Source organism: Scatophagus argus, chromosome 4 (genome assembly GCF_020382885.2).
Source record: "Scatophagus argus isolate fScaArg1 chromosome 4, fScaArg1.pri, whole genome shotgun sequence".
Classification (NCBI taxonomy): Eukaryota; Metazoa; Chordata; class Actinopteri; family Scatophagidae; genus Scatophagus; species Scatophagus argus.
In genome coordinates, this window is record NC_058496.1 from 20,442,311 (window position 1) to 20,461,655 (window position 19,345).

At 40.2% G+C, this 19,345-nt stretch overlaps 1 protein-coding gene and 1 long non-coding RNA gene across 2 annotated transcripts in view; one reads left to right on the forward strand and one right to left on the reverse strand.

The window, feature by feature from the left end:
- The window catches only part of LOC124057782, a 1,110,263-nt gene that overhangs the window by 962,086 nt on the left and 128,832 nt on the right, over positions 1–19,345 (forward strand). The gene's annotated exons all lie outside the window — the stretch shown is intronic.
- On the reverse strand, positions 460–13,901 carry cds2 (CDP-diacylglycerol synthase (phosphatidate cytidylyltransferase) 2). The gene is made up of 13 exons (XM_046386285.1): positions 13,669–13,901; positions 8,329–8,471; positions 7,556–7,652; positions 7,141–7,238; positions 6,467–6,606; positions 5,521–5,579; positions 4,877–4,959; positions 4,540–4,627; positions 4,241–4,309; positions 3,665–3,817; positions 3,171–3,290; positions 2,898–3,001; positions 460–1,913 (listed from the first exon to the last, which is right to left on the reverse strand). Exons 1-13 carry the CDS (start codon positions 13,738–13,740, stop codon positions 1,778–1,780), a joined length of 1,362 nt encoding a protein of 453 aa, XP_046242241.1. The 5' UTR covers positions 13,741–13,901; the 3' UTR covers positions 460–1,777.

Genomic DNA, 19,345 nt, shown 5'->3' on the forward strand with positions numbered 1-19,345 from the left:
GATCTTCTTCTAAGTCTTGAAATGCAAGTACATTTGTCCTCACGTTTGTATAAGTGACTGAAACAATCTTAAGAAATGGGACCAAACGGGATTGGTAATTTAAAAGGAGTACTCCAACAGTTTACTACGACATTTCCATAAAGGTGGGCAACTTGCAAAATGCAGAGTGAAACAATGATAATCAAAACTGAATTCCTATTCTTAGCATCAGTTGAGCCTACATGTCCCACAATGCATCACAATGTTCATTAGAGCCTCCCTCTCCCTGACTGCTACATGTTTATGTTTTTTGTAACAGGCTTTCTACTAAATCTTAAATCTTCAAGCTTAAATCCACTGGCTTCACTAAGACATCATTAGAGTTTTTCATTTAAATAAATGTCTGTTAAGTCACTATCATCCCTTTGACAGTCTGTAGCATAACAAGAGCATTAAAACAGAAATGAGGTCAACACTGGAGCATCTTCAGCTTTTATATTTTACCACCAAATGAAACAAACATCTGCCAGTGGCACACAGAATCTCATTGTAAAACCTCTTGAACACTGACAGCTGTTTATACAATAGCAGACTGTAATGGCATACTTCAACCTGAATATCAAATGCATGAGACCACAAGTGGCACAACTGCTGCCACTCACAAACGCCAAGCCGAACAATGATGGAAGCAGGTGCTGGCAAACCATTGCCGTGTCTTACTTGTTCCAGCAATGTCACAAATAGAGGGAATAATGCAACAGTCCTGTTACCTTGCTAAGCACGTGTAAACCCTACAACAACTCTGTTAGAGACAAACAGAGTGTTAGATGTAGAACAGGTTTTTAAATGAGGACCTTTCTGCTTTTGCATTTAGCCTGAAAGGGGTGCTGGTGTCTCTCGCACTGGCCTTCAGAGATCACTTTTGAGCCTTAATAAAAATATCTATGTATGGAGCACCACTAACTTGTCTTTACAGCACAAACCCAACCAACACACAAACTCTTTACTTGTAAGATGCACTGATCTTGTCCAAATATTTCAGGGTAACTTAGCTGTTCATCTTAGGCCACTACTGCTTGATATCATGTGGTATCATGATGACTTGAATGAGCAAGACAGGCTTTGAAATGGCAGTGAAAACACAGGAAAAAAGACACACACACACACACACATAAATGCACGTGGCAGATGGCAAAGGTGAATTCAGTCTGAATAAAACAGACACGACATTAAGATATCATAGAACATACTAAATATAAAACCCATCTATGCATAAATAGAAACAATCACAATAAAGAAAATTAAAACCGAAATTTGGCGAGGGGTGCAGCTGGAATAACAATACAATGAGTAACCGGGTCGAGAGCAGTGCATTAAAAGAAAAAGTACAATAAAATTTTAACACACATTAATAGGTACAGTATATAGAGGTTATCCTGTATACAGGTAGAAATGTACAACTGACCAAATGTTTTGTTCAACAGTGTAAATAGATACAAGATGGCCGTAATAGAAGTGTGTAACAGTACAGTAATTCACTAACTTAACCTGGAAACACTGGTGTCAGAAACGATTCACACAATGAACATGCTTGACTCTCACACTCAAATAAAATGGAATGACCCAAGGCTTTAGTAGTTTGCTTTGTTTTGTTTTTTTTTTCCTTTTTCTTTTTCTTGGATGTGTTCACGCTCACACGAAGCACTGTGAGTCTCCCAGAGCTCCTGGGCTGCAGGGCCCTCAGATGCTGCCCTCCTCTCTGATCTCCCCACACTGGGGCAAACCATTGTGGATGGCTCTAGGCAGCGACCTCCTCCAGCGCTGGCAGCAGGCCCTTCTCTGTCAGGTGAGCCTTTAGGGAGTTGAAGATGTGGAGCTGCTGATCAACACGAAGGGCCAGGAGCTGCTGAATCACCTTGCTCGGGTTGGGGCCCCTGAGAGCAGTGAGAAGATAATCAAACATAGATCCTCTTTTCAAAATGAACTGAGAATTGGCTTTGCTGTGAAATGACTTCTGGTAAATCAGTGATCGGCATGGCTTAACAACAGTAGCTGGACTTCTGAGAAATGGATTAACCAGAACGTTTGTCTACTATAACAAAAGCTGCAATGACCTGCTTGCTAGTTTACAACCTACTAGAGTAAACATTACCAAGGCTAAAAACTTAAAAATCACTTGCTGACAACATTATTTTGTACAGTAACACATTAACTCAAAAGCTCTGTTCAGGTGGTTTTTTCTTAGTTTAGGTTAACATCAGCAGCTACGCACTGCTTTTGTTAATTACTCAATTTGGGGGTTAGTCCGCATTTTCAAATCCATTTCTCTTGTAGAACTGAAACATACGGCTTGAGAAGAGAAAAAGCACAAAAACGGACCATGCAGCTGCTTGTCAAAACATGCTGTTGAATAGCAAGCATCTAAAAGGCTATTGCACATTTTTCCTGCTAATGAAGTACTGTAATACTAAAGCTAATTAGCTACCGTGCAATAGTGTTCCTGGGCCCTGTAAGCTTTAGCTGCAGCATTACACAGCATTGGTACAGCATATCATGCATGTAGCCATCAACTGTACAATTAAGACCCTTCTGCAGGGCTTTCATTTTCATATGCATCAGCTGGAGACAGAGACAGGTTTCAGTCAACTCACTGACTTAACAGTAATTAACAAACTAGATGGCTACAGCTGATAATGAGTGCTACACATAGCTGTGGTTTACACAGGAAAAAAACAGTGATAGAAGGGAAAGAAATGACAAGCTGCTTTTCTCTACCAGTCTGAATGCAAGAAGCCATCATGTCAGAAATAACAACTAATGTCAGAGTCAAAATGTGTTAATCTGTTCTACAGGAGAACTATGATAACAGGACAAGCACCTGATCAACATTTTATTATTTCATATAGACATGTGTTTACCTGATGAAGCTAGCAATGTAGACATTAACAAATGTAGCCATGAGGTACTGGCAGTCGAATCTGTCCATGATGCCACCATGACCTGGGATAGTGTTGGCAAAATCCTGAAAGGACAAAGGACGGTACATGTGCTTGGACTGACAGACATAAACAGTTACTTTACTGTGTATGTAATTAAGCATATGACTTAGCATATGGGAATCTACATCTGGCTTCAGGGACATAAAAATAAACTGTCTGCAATGGTGCAAGTCCAGGGGTCCGTCACCCCACCTTGATCTTGAAGGCTCTCTTGAAGCCGCTGGCAAAGAAGCCTCCAAATGGTCCCACAATAGAGGCGAAGGTGGAGAGAGCAATGCTGTGGATCTGGAACGGATAGAGACGCACTGTGGTCTGTGGAGACAGGAAGAAAGTGTTAGACCAGAGCAGAGGTCAGCGTCTGAATGTAGGTCTGCCTCATAAATAAAAAACATTCTTTTAAAAAAAATAGACATTAAAAAAGACATATTAAAGTATATGTTTCTACAACTTTACAGAGGTGGTGTGTTCCATGTATTGTACTGTAAAAATACAGTATATTCTTGGATTCCTCATATTTTTTAACAAACTGGTAAAGCGTTGCAGCTTTTCACACTACTTTCTTAACTGTTACCTGTTGCCTTTAGGTTGTGTGTGTGGATGTGACTTGCGGTGCAGTAATGCCAAAAGAAACAGTGAAGTCATACGAAAGACAAGGAGTAAACACGAGGAGAACATCTGAGTCTTACCCATCCAGTGACAGACTCCAAGATGCTGGGCAGGGCGTAGTCCTGGAGTTGGAAAAGCTCAGATGGTTCACAGTCCACCTGGAAACTATTGGAGTCATTGTTGAACTCCACCGGACACACAAAGTAACGGCAGCCTGCCATCACATAAGAGAGCTGGAAGGAGAGCAGGCTTCACTTACTCAGTGTCTTGTGGCTTTTAGTTTAAAGAGTCCTAACATACATGTTGCACACTTCAGTGAACTTGAGGTAAAAGGCCACATCTTAACAACTTCAGAGATTGAGAAACGTATATTAACTCTGAATGGTAATATAGACTTGGGAAATGTTTACATCTCAGCCTAATCTTTTGTCTTATTTTATTATCTGGGCAACTGTGGCCAGACTACATCTGTTGGGAACTTACAACAAGACACATTTAAAAGATAGGTAAGAAGTGTGTACACACACACACACACACATCACATTTCTTAGCTGTGCTAGCACAAATCTCTGAAAACATTTGGGAAAATGTCAACACTAAGGTATCAAAACAGACAAAATTCTCTATAAGGCTACGAGATAAAAACCCCTTCTTACCAAGATGCCAAACACAATGGTGGAGAAGAAGCCACCAATGAATCCCTCCCATGTTTTCTTGGGCGACAGCTGCAGAGAACACAGTGTGGATACCAGGTTAATATGTCACCTTGTACCCCACAGAGTAACCTCTTAGACATTGATTATGTTTATGTGTGTCCACACAGGACTGAATGGCATTACAACCAAAACTGAAGAGCACAATAATCGGCCAACATTATGAAGGTAGTCACAAGAATCTGACCTGATGCTTTGTATTAATGATTTCTAAAGATAAAAGTAACAGCAAGACAACCAACCTTGATGAGAGGGGTGCGGCCAAAGAAGAACCCAAACATGTAGGCCATGATGTCATTACAGATGACACAGGAAATTGGTACAATGAACCTATTATGACAAAAAAGAGTGTGCACACATGTGTCACATGTGAGACAAAGTGAAATGATGTTTTGTGAAACATGCGGTAGGGCAATTTGACAAAGTAAGGAATTTTACCATCACGGACTACAAATAAACGAAACTGGGCTTCAGCGTGATTAGATTTGACTTGTGCAGAAGACAGAGGGAAGAAGTCATTTTACTGCTGATTTAATTTATGTGTACATTATTATTGAAGATAAAGGATGGTTCACTCACCAGATCATGCCCTCAAACAGGTTGTGAATGATAAGGTGAGACTGAGTCACCACAATCAGCAGAGTTACATGAGTCCAACCAAACTGTAGAGACAATACGACAGTAAGATTAAGCAAGTATGTTTACTCTAGGATAAGTTTATATTTGATGGCAATTAAAACCTCATTCATGTGAGTATTCCTAATAATTCTTGACAGACTGGACACATAGTCACAACATTTTCAGAGAGAAATGATTTGCTGGAGAGCAACACCCAACCAGCTGCACAGAGATGGGATTTTTCAAATGACAGGAGGGAGTATGTGTGTACGTGCATGCAAAACTGTACTCTGAAAATTCTGCCAGGATAAATATATTCATAAATTTTTCATCACTTTTTTCTGTCTGCATCTGTTAATGACAAAGACACTGGCTTTTTATGTAGGGCAGGCTCTGTGGACCTGATAGGATGCATTTTGCAACAATTTTACTGTGCAATGGTTTTCTGGTTAAATGAACAACTATTGGAATGACTGTGTGCCAGGCATTTCTATTACAGCAACCCTCTGGCTCACTCCATACACTTGATTTATGTTTTAGGAAGCCTCATCAATAACCCAGGAGCCTTGAGGCTAGAGGTCAGGAGGAGGCAGGGGGCCACTTACCATGTAGAACTGAAGGCGGTAGTGTTTCTTCACCAAACTCAGCACAAACATGCAGAAACCTGCAACAACATGACGAATACTGTGTGAAATATTTAACAGGGAAATAATAAGGAAGCGGAGGGGGAGGAAGGGGAGGGAGATTAATTAAGTCAGAATCCCGGTCATCTTTGGACAAACACAACTAAATTTAGCTTGACCTACTTCAGACAAAGCCCAGAATTGATTTGCAGCTCAAGATAGCTGAAACACTTTGTACAAGACTGAGGTGAGGAGAAGGTGTAGCAAAGCAGAGAGTATGCCAGGCAAAAATGGGCTTTTACGAGGACAAAAGAGGTCAAGACAGAAATTTACTCCGCTCCTGTGAATAGGTCATGCCAAAATACTGCAGAGTTGAGCATTCTCTGGTACTTCAAGACAACGTGAGAAAGGCGAACCATTTAGTTTCGCCTTGACTCTAGGAGGCAAGAGGCAGAGACAGTCAAGGTGCTTCCTTCCTCTGCACATCCTGTTTGGCACCAGCCAGCAGCTTTAGTAGCACTGAATTACTAACTGACAATCTGTAGCACAGGAAGTGGGGCCTCTCCAGTTAGCATGGTGTCTACAATAAAAAACTATCTACCTCATAAGGTACACTTATCTACTGTGTGCTGTTGATTAGACCACAATAAAACGTATAGTCAAATTCTAATAGAAAGTATTTGCTTGAAATTGCTGGGGTTGGTTTACAGTGTTTTGTTCACCACATGTCACTTCTTCTCTGCTTTGCCCATAAAAGTGCAGTCCAATGTACTATGCAAGAACAAAATGTATTATGACATGAGTCTCCACCAAATAATGCGGATGATGAAATGCTCCTGTGGCCCGCTGACATGATGATGCGACACATTTCCAAAATGACATGATGACTTTTAGGCTTTGTTCTCAGCAGGAGGCTCAGTGCTTGTACCTGTGAGGTAGAGGGCAAAGGAGATAAAGCGGTGGTATTTGCTGAGGATGCGAAGGGGCTCCTCCCTTTGCACCAGTGTGAAGAAGTAATCCGTCACTGTCTCACCATAGAAGAAGTAGTTCACACACAGCAGGAAGTACCTGTGGGACATAGATGTGAAAGCAATGTACACATCTCACAGCTTACTGACAGCAGCAGCTGATCAGACTGTACATTCACTATGCCTGCAGAAAAACCAGTGAGGCTGAGACATTCAGTCTAACACAAACTTTGCTCACTGACTCTCCATGACAAATGTTATGTTAAATGCAGGTCAAAATGACTAATGGTACATGGGATACAATTTTGATTTCTCAAGCTCATGGCATAGTGAATGAGCAGGACTTCTTTATCTATCACACTATACTGTACACCACTATATCTAAAATCAAACAGCACTGATGATTAGCGGTAATTTTTGCTGATTGGCTTAATAATCTATGATCTACTTAAGATTTAAAGGGGTCAGAAAACAAACCTCGGGAAGTCTGCAACAAAATAAAACATCAGACAACACAATAAGTAAGATGCAAGCACGGATATTTAATGTGTTCATAACACTTTTATAAAATTGCATGACATTGCGTGTGTGTGTGTGCGTGTGTGTGTGTGTGTGTGTGTGTGTAAGCCCTCACCAACTCAATGTCCTAAACCAGGGCAAATGGTAGGAGTGGTACACACTGTAGCCAATGGTGATGATTTCCTGGAAGCACTTGATCTGAACACAAAGGACCTGCACAGAGAAATACAGTGTCACTAGGGACAAAACTACTGGAGCATCTCCTCTGTGTGTGTGTGTGTGTGTGAGTAAGTGTGAGTGTGAGTGTGAAAGAGAGAGATTGAATATGTCCTAGTGACACAAAATGGCTGACAGGCCTATTTTCAGGGAATACCCAGGTGACAGAAGCAGCAACCCTGCACGTTCTTATGTTCTTAAAGGGCCTGGATCCCATTAATCCACATCAGTGTGTTGTGGAGAGTAATCAACGTCAACACACTGTACAACTCACTGTGAAAATCAAACCTTAAATATAAGCTGTTTGTACTCACAATCATCATAAGCACCATGGGGCCCAAGTAGATGATGAGGAAGAAGAAGGAGATCATGGCTAGTGTGAGGATGCCTCGAACCCACCAGTTCTTCCACCTGAAAGAGACACACAGACACTTGAGCTCAAAGTCCTTTCAAAGAAAACACAGAGGTTAATAAACACGAAGAACCATTCGCCACAATGAAAACTGAATCAAAACAGTGGCAGGTGTGCGATAATGTTAGCATAACAGGACAACTCAAGCACAGGTTCAGTGTTTTCTCTGCCAAGTTTGTTATGTTTGTCCTTCAAGACACCTTGATGTATATAATCGCTTATATGAGTCGTGATAACTGATAATTATCCATATAACATAGTGTTGAAAGAGACGTGTAACTGTGTCTTGCACAGGACACCTTGGGTTTGATAATAAAGTGACTGCCCGGTAAACAAGTTAAACAGTTCAACAGTGAATCTGCTATTCAAGGGAAACTATGTGTGAGGAGGGAGTCCTTCATCTGAATCATGACACCTCCACATGTGTAAAGCACAGGAAAAGCAAAGGCCTCTTATTTTAGCTCTATGCAGAACATTGTAATGGCTCACAGCATAATGCAGAATACAGAGCAGTTTTTAAAGATGTCAAACTTCATATTCATATTCTATGCTGGCCAACATCTTTTCAGGGAAAGTCTAGTGAGCACGCTCAGCACACTGCCTTACCGTCATATTGTCCAACACTTTAAAGACAGCTTTCATTACTGCAGACAAATTCTTTAACAGTGATAGTACCTTGAGGAGAGTCCAGACAGGGCCTTGTTCAGAACCACGGGGGTGTCATCAGAAGGGACCGGCACCTCTGGGATCCCCGAATCCACCTTGGACTCGCTGTCTGACACCCCATCTTTTTCCACCTTCAGCTCACCATCTGAGCCCTGACAACCAAACAGGTGGAGGAGAAATGAGACACTGACACTTAGCAAACATGCTGTGGTGGTGATAGGACACCAGGTACAACCACACAATCACAAAAAACATGAACGACTCTTCAGTTTCTGCATTTAAAGCATACTTAGATTTTAGATGGCTTCATGTTAAGGTTCGGTTGAACATAGCACATTAAGAGTAGCTCTTATTTAGATAATAAAACAGATTCAAGGATATGACGTGACTGTATTTGCATACATACAACAACACGGAGCCTGTGCGGCTTAAGGAATGTAAAAGCAGCTCTTCCTTTATGTCACAGTGTAAGCAGTCAAACTAGAAGTAAATACTATTTACAAGACGAATGCCACAGGGATGGCCTCAAACAAATCACATGATGGGGTTAGATGGCTCTTGGTTTTGAGTATTCAAGTACAAACTGTCAACTGATTTTCTGAGCTGAAAGCAGTCATTCATAATGGCTATAATACCAGTAATGCAGAAAGATGCAGTCACACTACATTCTAATTTCACCTATTACAATATAATATAGTGCGGTTTAAAGTAACTAAAATAATAATAGATGCTATTTAGCTTAAAATTCCCTGCCACCCGCACTAACGTTTCCAATTATAATAAGCTAAACAGCATTTCTTTACAAAATGACTTTTTTTGAGGTCACCAAACTCTGTTTACCTTAAAGAAAATAAAAGGTGTAAGTTATTCCTCTCCCACAGGCACTACAATAACAGAAGAGTGAGGAAGTGATATATATACATATGTAAATATATGTATATATATATTTGTGTATCACTTCCTCACACTATACATACATACATACATACATACATATATATATATATATATATATATATATATAATCAGCTGGGAGCTAGTTGAAAATCCTGTCTGTGGGTGACTTTTTAATTCCTTTGATGACAACGATGTCCACATTCTTGACAGAGAGGACAGGTGGTACGAAAGAAGGGTCAAGGAAGCCATCTATGTTAAGTTGGAAAAACCTTCACTTAACAGAGGTGGTGGACTTAGACATAATCTCTCTTGCAATGCTTACAATGCTGTCCTCCCATCCATACCCAGGAAGTTTCACTCCAATCCACATGAAATCCATAAGAACAACAGATCGTTAACTAGTCATACCTGAACTCATTAACAGTCTCACAGCCACTAGCCAGTTGTTAGACTCAGATAGCCAGTTGTTAGACACAGAGGGCCATCACTGGCAGTCAATCTGGAAAAATCTTAAAATTTCACCACAGCCTCAAACATCCTGCCCCAACAATCCAAAATCTGACAGGCCATCTGGTCAGTTGACTGATCTATGATTGGATCATCACTGTTCAGGACAGGTGTTTGACAAATGGTCAATGTAGCACAATCAATATATAACACAGTGCTGAGAAAAGGTCTAAGGAGCCAAAATAATAGAAAACACCTGTGTGGGTGGGCAACAGATGCCCTGCTGCTCAAGATCGCATTAGTCCAGTCCGTTTATAGACACACTTAATTTAAAATGCATAAATATTCTATGATCTGTAAACTGATATGCTCTCAATCAAATATTGATATGTCACTGAACAAACAGCAGGAGATTCATCCGATCAGGCAGGACATACAGCATTAAGCTAACAGCATCAGGACTGCCAGTGCAGGACTGTGTGTGTGGGCGGCGAAATGCGGCGCCAAATCATCTCCATCCATATTGTTGATTTCTCAAAACCATCTGCTTACAGATGGAAGTCTGTTGAAAACACACTGATCTCCGCCTCCCTATGATGACAACAATAAAAGGATGGAAGGATGAGTGTCATCAGACGGTGGCAGTTACACGCAGTGACAGCCTGCAGAAGACAGAGAGGTTTCTTCGGGTCAGTCTGTCCTTTCACTTTTCAACCCCCACTCACCTCTCTGCTGCTGGCAACCACATTAGGCTCAGAGTTCTCACCCCACACTTACAAAGCAGATGGTCGGCTCGGCTTGCAGCTTCGTGACGCCCCCTCAGCCTCACACTACAGCTTTAACAATTAGACACTACTACATTGCTGCAGCTGGATTTTTTCTGTAGTAATAATATTCCTCTGTTGCTTTTTGTGCCAGTTATTTTGGGCCTCTTTCCACACATTTACCTTTACAGTGATGACAACAAACATACCTCAAAGTTTAGGTGGTTACACCTCTGCTGTTATTTAACACCATAACAATTTTTTGGACTTAATTTCCCTTTCTCAGGTAACTTAAAAGGTGCATTATGTGAGTCTGTCACAATCAGCCACCTCACAGTTATGTTGAATAAGCATTTCATTTTATGAATTTGTGACAAATTCATAAAATGAGAACCACAACACTAAATTAGATCCTTATTTACTGTAAATATCTTGGCATTTAGAGGTCACCAAAGAGTTCCAGAGTATGAAGGTACCACGAAATACTTCATCAGCATATGTTTTTGTTGTATCCCTAAACTGAATAAAAGCACTTAAACACTTGGCTTAAGAGTATTAAGATCCAGTGTCATTATCCAGTTCTTTAAACAATGTACATAAGAGAGAAGCAGTCCAATCCACAGTGAAAACCAGAACTCTGCATCCGCTGCACTTCATATTTGTTAAGGCTTATTAAATGTAACAGTGCCATAGTGTGACAATAATTTTCTCATTTTTTAAATAATTTAAAAGTTTCTCATTGGCACAAAAAAACAGATTTTTTTTGTATTTTTCTGTCAAATAATACCCTGTCCTACTGCTTCAGCTAGCTCTTTAACACTGAGTTTCAGGATAATATTTTGACAGCTGCAACAGTCGGTATGTGTCCACTTTTGTTACAGTGTCCCTTAGCAAAGGACTGGCTCTCACACTGGATCAGCTCAGTTAACAGAAAACAGAACTGCACATTTTCCAAGACTGGGAAAATTTCATTGACTTTCCTTCAAATTATATGAAACACTCTTACAAAATGATACGCCCCATCAATACTTGTCAAACCACATCAACTGAAAGCAGGAGCTAACACAAGCAAACACACACAGACAGACCCATTCTCCGCCTGCTGGTTTCTATGGAGACAGTATCCGTCATTCAGGATGCTTGAGTTAAAAATAGGCGCTGGTTTCACACAAACACTCCGCCCCTTTCATGCTTTCTGGAAGATCAGCACCAACGGACACAGCTAAATCTGCAAGCTGTTAAAGAATGAGCACTTTTGTGTTCAGGTTTACCAAAGTCCTAGAGCTTTTAGACCATGACATGTAAAACCCAGAGGAGTGGGAGTCTTCCAAAATAAAGCCAAAAGGAAAAGAGTTTCATGATTCAGAGTTTTTCAACTGTGTCATGCTGCAAGTTCGTAGGCCCCAAATATTTTAGATCAGCTGTTTTAAAATGTTTTGAATAGCTCAACACCACACGTGTTTAGGAGGTCACTTAGAATGAGACTTCCCAACATTGCCTCACAGAACACACTGTCTTCATTTAACACAAGCAGATGACACACCACGCAGATATCCTGAGATGGCGTTTCAGCAGGATTATGAGGCATCTTTAATGTTTAGGAAGTTTGATGTCTGATTGATTCATAGATTAAATTTGATTTAGATTTTAAAAAAAAGTCTGAATAACTCAGAACAAATAATAATGATCTTTTTCGCAAAGATTTTTTTTTCATTAAAGAGTTTTACGCCCTGCAGTTATTATCTTACAGATGAGTGTTATCTGATATTACTTGTTGCCCATCCTCCCATAAACCAGATTACAGTTTGAATTTCAGCATCGACATGACCTTGATTCCAAAAAACTTGACACACTGGGTAAAATATAGATAAATACAAAATTCAACCATATGCAAATTCACCATTTAGCAGCACTGGGTTTTTACAAATTGTTTCTGAGCCCATGCACCTCATCCTTGCTTGTCTACCTAATATTACCATACTATCACCTGTTAGCAATGAACCCGTTTACCTGTGGAACGTTCCAAACAGGTGATTTCTGAGCAGTAAACTTTCCCAGGCTTTTATTGCTCCTGTCCCTACTGTTTGACTTGTTACTGGTATCAAATTCTTAATAAGCATATATTTACTAAAAATAAAAACAAAACAATGAAAATGCTTTGAAACAAGTCACGACCAAAAACAATAATAAAAAAAAATGATACATGAATAAAAGGTCATTTCTCTGAGCTGCCTTCACTGGTAAACAACCAGACTCCACGGATGAGCCGTGTGGTTTGTCGTGGGGATGCAGCTAACGTCTCAACTACTTTGCATTTAGTTGTTCTCCAGCTTTGAGTAAACATGTCCCGTCGGCCTACACAGATCCCCACACGCATCACCACGCCCCTTCCTGGCTCCGACTATTCCCTGGGGAACATGTTCATGACAGAGACGATGTACTTATTATCTGTTAAGTTTGAGTACGACAGTAATCATCACTCCGCCGTAAGCAGCTGTTATTGTCGTTGTAACTGTAGCTGTAGTTACACTCGCATGTCAGCGAGCCTCGTCGTTTAGCACGTTAAAGTAAACAGCTAAGGTTGTTGGGAAAAACAAACAGTTTTCTGCAATATGGCGATAACAGTATTCAACAGACATTAACAGAGCAGACACGAGCCGTTTTGATGCGTCTGCAGCGTTTAAATAGCCCCGGTACAAGACTGTCTCTGTGGCGAGCTGCAAAATGTCTTACCAAACAGCAATCAAATATTTTACAGTTAATGGTTGCTTTGCTTAGCATAAACTGAACACGCCGACTCAAATACAACTTGATGCTATCACTATAAAATGCCAGCCATTCTATAAGTCGGCGCTATACCTGTTCTTTTTTTGCTTTTTTAAAAAAAGCAGAGTCAATTTCGATAACATTTTAACTTTTGTATTTGGTTTCTCCGTTGTTTTCACGACGAAAGCACACCCAGGAAGACCGTAAGTAGCATCAACCAATCAAGTCTAAAATATTAGTAGCTTGGCGGATGATTTGTATGGCGCATTTCAGTGGCTTTATCGTGTTTAGGTCATATCTCTTCTAGTAAACAGGTAATAGTGCCCGATGTAAAAACTACGTGTAAATGCTGAATTTCCATCGATTTTGACAAGACTAGGATAATTCATTGAGATTCAAAAATAGCTAGCTGGTTAGCTAGCGTTAGCACTACTTCCAAATGGTAGGACTGAGTCCTGGCTAACGTTAACGTTACCTTGTCTTCTGACGCCTGCTGTTGTAACGTTGGGTCGGTGTCTCTGGCCCCACGGTGCCTTAGCTCTGTCATCTTAGCAGATCGTAGCCTAATAACAACAGCGAAGGTCCTGTGGCTCCGAGAGGCTCGTTATTGGGATTGACAGATCTCCCGCTAAGCTTATATCTAGATATTACACAGTAACACTTATCAATCGAAGAACCAAACAGATGTCAAGTGAGATGGTCTGAAAGACAAATAAAGCTTCCGGTTTTCAAAGTAAAATCACATTTATTACGTTTAAATATAATGTTAGTGTTATCACACGAAGAAAATATAAAGGAAGAAAACTATATTCGGGACTGTAGTAGGCTAAAAGATATATTTTTCTCCAAACTCCAGCAGAAGGTGACATTAATTCGTGTGCCAGTATCCGAGCCTGTAAAAATGTCTGCTTGTAAAATCACTTGTAGAAATGCTTAACTACAGCACATACTATTTTATTAAAGAGGCAATATATAAGAACTTATCACCTGTTGAATTCCTAATCTAAACATATGAGTGACAGCATATCAACAAAGCAACCACTAACTACTGTTTTGTTTTTTTGTTTTTCTTTATACATCCCTGACTGAAGCTGGCATTAGCTAGTTAGCTCAGTTAGCTGGACTGGGGGGTGTTGGTGTGTACACGAGGTTCGCACTTTAATGTGCGAGACGGAAGGGACCCAGCAAAGAGGTGAAGCAAGAGAGAATGGAGAGGGACGGATATTGGCATCAGGGAACACCGTCATACATAGCCAAAATATTTTTAATCTAATCTTCAATCTAATTTGACGAATTCTGTCTTTATTTTGACCAAGCAATGGTCGGAGATTGTTGGAGCAGTGAAAAAAAAAAATTAACAAAACGATTTACTAAAAATTGGTGAGTTTTATTTCAACAAGGCAGTAAATGTAGTCTTAAGGGTGATTACAGCACATAAATGAATGACAGCGATAATTTTCATTTAATTTTTGAGCTGCTTAAACTAAAATAGTTGTAGATATTTTACCTATGAGAGAAAGAAATAAAAGCAACATAGACGCCTTATGGAAACTCGTGAATGTGTTCTAGTGAAAATCTAAAGTAAAGGAAGGAGAAAGGATAAGCTTTATGAAAGGTAACGTAAGTCATAAGATGTTAGCACAGATTTCCAGTTTATACTAAAATTGACATGAGATATTTTCATGTTTACTTTCCCTGTTAAGACAATAAATCCAACAATCTACTTTCCTGTATGTTTTTGTTCCAGCTGAGCTCTTGCTGCCGGAGCACTTTATGACCTCACCTGATAGGGAAGAAGCAGAAACACGAGTACCTGACCTAGGCTGGCTTGGAAGTGTGAAGCTCTTAGTTGGAATAGGTGTCAGAGGTAAATGAAAAAAATATTATTTTGAAGGTATTGTGGCTAATGTTTGGTTGCATTCTGGGTAAGTTGATGGTGCCATCAGGCTCCTCTGATGTCATAGGAGGTGTGGGTTATATTCAAGACAAACACTGTGTATTGTGTTTGGAGTGCTTGTAGATCATCCAAAAACTTAACAGCATTAGCTATAAGTATGTGTAGCTTCTTCCTTAATTGTAGTATATACTAGTGGCTTGCTTTTCAGCCAAACTTAAGTGAGGCCCTTTGAAACTGACACACATATTTTGTCATACGCTTTGTTTTACACACACTGTAAATATGATGACAGGGTGATTACACTTGTCCATTTACCCACAATCTGCAATAACACTTTACACTTTTTAAAATTTTCAAACAACACAAATGCTCCCTTTTCCTCGGGACTTTAAAAATATCATGGGTGTCCTTTTCATTAACAAAAATAACATCATTACCTAGAGGACCATCCATTTATACAAATGTGTGGCATTATCAATTTTGTGTAGGTCTATTATAGATGGTGTAACAGTGCAATATGCACCTTAAACACCAAGTGGCAGCAAAGGCTCACTGTAATTGTGTTTTTGTGTGTGTTTGTGTGTGTCAGCTCTGTGGCCTGACAGCAGCCAGCAGTTATAAATAATTAATGGCCTACTGTTGTTGCAGCTGAAGTGGAAGGAGGGTGAGCATTGCAGCCCAAATACAACAGTTCAATAGGATCTGACATCACAGTGTAGGGTGTTCACTTTCCCTAAAGCCACTGATGAATGGTATCAACAGTGCTTGATAACTGGAACAAGCAGCAGTGACAGAGAAGGATCAGGGTCAGGATGGTGAAGGTGACTGCATCATCGAAAGAACAAGCTACAAAATCTGAGACTAATCTTAAGATAACATTAACTGTTGAAAAGTATTTTTGTCTCTCTACAGACTTGTGACTCATCAAGGCATCTGCAAGGCATCACAGAAAAGATAAGAAATCAACTTGCTCAAGTCATGCTTGGTACACTGAAAATCACAGCAGACTGACTAATTATGCATGCAGAGTAAATGGAGCTGTCAGTATACTCTGCTGATTTCTAGCTTTTATATTAGTTAAACGTTGCCTTTGTGTTCTTCAATATCTTGTCGACATGCCTTTTATGCCTTATGTAAAGGTGTACACTGTGACACAAACATCCTTGTCTTGTCTTGAAAGCCAAACAGATGCCAAACTGTTATTTCCTTCCAGTAGGCATAAAGATTTGTAGCTTGAGCGGTAGTTTGATCATCACATTTATCCATCACTGCAGAACATATGACAAAAATTGTTTGTCAGTATCAGTGATGCCTTCCCTGACACACTCCTTTACAAACTCTATTTTTTGTCATTAAATTGCTGTTTCTGTAATTATTTGAAAAAGAATATGGATTGTTGTCATTTTTGTAAGACTAAACTGATGTTGTTGTATATAATTAATTACCATGAAATACTGATGTTAACGTCTGAAAAGCTCTGTTAAATCATGTGCCTACTTATATTCAGTATTCTGTTGGTAACTGGTTTTGCTACTGACTGTGTTTCTACACATCATGTTTAAACCTTTTAATATGTTGCTGTTTTCCTTTTGGTGACATTTGAGACATCACTTCACCAGCTTTATTATTAGGGTATATGTAATCTGACTGACATCTGAACAATTTATCATTCTTACATCATCACAACTGCGTCTATTGAAATAAACATACAGTGTGATTAATACTGTTTTTGAAGGGCTGCTTATTCACCATCTCATCCTTGAGGCTTAAAACATCTAAAGCTTCTAAAAATCGAACGGTGACGCTGCAGTTTTTTTAAAGCAAGAATGTAAGAGTTCAGGGGCAGTGGTTCAGAAACATTAACATGAACACGATGGCACCCCTCACCACACACTCACATACCCACCCACCCAAAGATTATGACTGCAGTGGTTTTGTCTCTGTTCTTGCTGCAGTGTGATGTCCTGCATGTTGCTCGGCACAGTAAACTGCACATCCTGCTGCTGTGCTGAGTCCTGTCACACTGTGAGTGTCCCATGCTGTGGTTCATAGTTAATGTGTTGTTTCTGCTCGACCTATGCTCTGTGTGTTTCAGAATTTTTGGCTGGGTGTCCTCAGCAGCTCCTCCAGAACTGCAGGGCTCTGGGACATCTGCAATGCAGAAGTCTATATATAGCCATGGAGTTAACAGGGAGAGAGAGAGAGAGAGAGAGAGACAGAAACAGAAGGATGAAGAGACACAGAGAAACAATGAATGAACTGAAAATGAGCTGGGAACATAGGGAATACAGGATGCAGCTTTGTAAGCTGCTCTCCTATCCAAACGCTAACTTAAACAGCTTATAAAAAGTAAATTCCTAAAATGCGCAAACTGCAAGCTATGAAACATTCATTTAACTCCAAAAGGTCACAAAAAATGAGATGGACACTCAGTATGTCAGCACTTCAACTTTAAATGACAAGGTCACAGTGAAGTGTGTTCCCCTGAAAAGTGGAAATGTAATTACATGTTTGTGGGCTCCCAGCAACAGAAGCGGGGAAGGGTGGTTGTTAAATGCTGAGGCTGAGTATTTATTGCTTTATCTCCATGGCTCTCAGGAGGGCAGTAGAAAAGGGGAAAGAAGTTCAATTATGTATGCACCTCCACAACACCAGAATCTGCTGACAGCAGAGCTCAGCACGCGCACAGCAGCAACACGACCAAATCAAGGACGACTCCGCTGTCCGGCTAGCAGAGGGCCACAGAGCTGGGGGATTGATCGGACTCTTGAATTTTCAACAAATCTGCCCTCTGACACGCTGATTCTGCATCACAGAGAGTCATCCATGCCGACTCATAGCTCTTTTTGTGCCACTGGTGAAAGATAGAGCATCAATCATGAGTCCAGCATGCAGGGAGAGGAAGGCCTGGCCAGCAGCAGGGACTCATGTAATATATATTGTTAAAGAAGCATTAGCTGTATTGATTTACAATAAGCTAATTAAGAATTCAAATAAAAGATTATTTTAACATCATAGTCAATGCTCTAGATGCTGATAGCAGAGCTGCATACAGTACAATCTTTCATTTGAAGGAAAAGTTTAACATTCATGTCTAGTATATATAGTATATAGTATTGCTATTGTATATAGTATAATAGTAAACCAATTTTGTTACCAAACCAAATGTAACAAAATCCAAATACCAGCACCTCTTAACTTCATTAATTAACATCTTGTTAGTTTAAACCATTCAAAAACAATAATATTCTTTAATGTCATCCATCCATTTTCTATACCGCTTATCCGTGAGGGTCGCGGGGGAGCTGCAGCCTATCCCAGCTGACTCCGGGCGGAAGGCGGGGTTCACCCTCGACTGGTTGACAGTCAGTCGCAGTTCTTTAATATCATACTTGATAAAAAAGCAACACCATCTTTAATATTACTGATGTATAACTAACTTAACTCTGAGCTATGACTTAGTGGTCCCCTGAGTCGTGCACAGGTACAATTTCTGACTTTTGCTAAGTAGCCTTACACTCTGCTGAATGACTGGTCAGTCCAACTTCTTATTGATTATTCCAAGCACATCCAGAGATTTGCAGCTCTTGTCCTTTACTTTGTTGTATCATGTTGCATTTCCTTTTCCTGAAACTCACATGTGCTCTTTTTCATTTAATACTTGAGTCAAAAAGATTTGCCCTTGCTATTCTCCCTCTGCTTTTCTGACAGCTTTATTGATTATCTGTTAGTGCTGGTTTTTGCCACTGTGCTGATTCTTCCTTCTACATACACACACACACACAGAGAGAGAGAGAGAGAAAGAGAGGGATATGAGTCTGTGACCAGGGAAAGAAACAGTCTCAGGTTGTGATGAAGTTCTTGCAGGTGACAGCTGTGCTGGTAGGCCAGGGCTGGCAGCTTCCATCCATCTTAGCCGGTCCCATCTTTCACATCTGGGTGCAGCCTAAGATGAGCTCAGTAACACCCAGCAGACAGTATACAGCTCCGCCCATTATCGGAAAGCAATCAATTGCAGCCTGCAGACTAAGGAGAAGGCAGATTTGTGATTGGAAGCAGACAGTTTCTGTTGCTACTTTGTGGATGAACATTTATAGGCGGACACCTCCAAGAACAAATGCCGTCCAAGTGCCTTTGACACAAACTTCAAATGTTCCAGACCTACGTTAGAATGAACTGATAACTCAGTCAGCCGTTTCTCCTGAAGTCATTTTGACACTGTAGGAAAAGCACAAGTGCAAATAATTCAGTTAAT

What these genes read in the sequence shown, in the direction of transcription:
- cds2 (XM_046386285.1), bottom strand. Translation starts at nt 13,740, where the DNA reads ATGACAGAGCTAAGGCACCGTGGGGCCAGAGACACCGACCCAACGTTA. An exon ending in CTTTGCCCTCTACCTCACAG is followed by an intron (nt 5,580 to 6,466) that starts GTACAAGCACTG and finishes ATGTTGTTGCAG; the next exon opens with GTTTCTGCATGTTTGTGCTG. An exon ending in CCATTGTGTTTGGCATCTTG is followed by an intron (nt 3,818 to 4,240) that starts GTAAGAAGGGGT and finishes CTCTCCTTCCAG; the next exon opens with CTCTCTTATGTGATGGCAGG.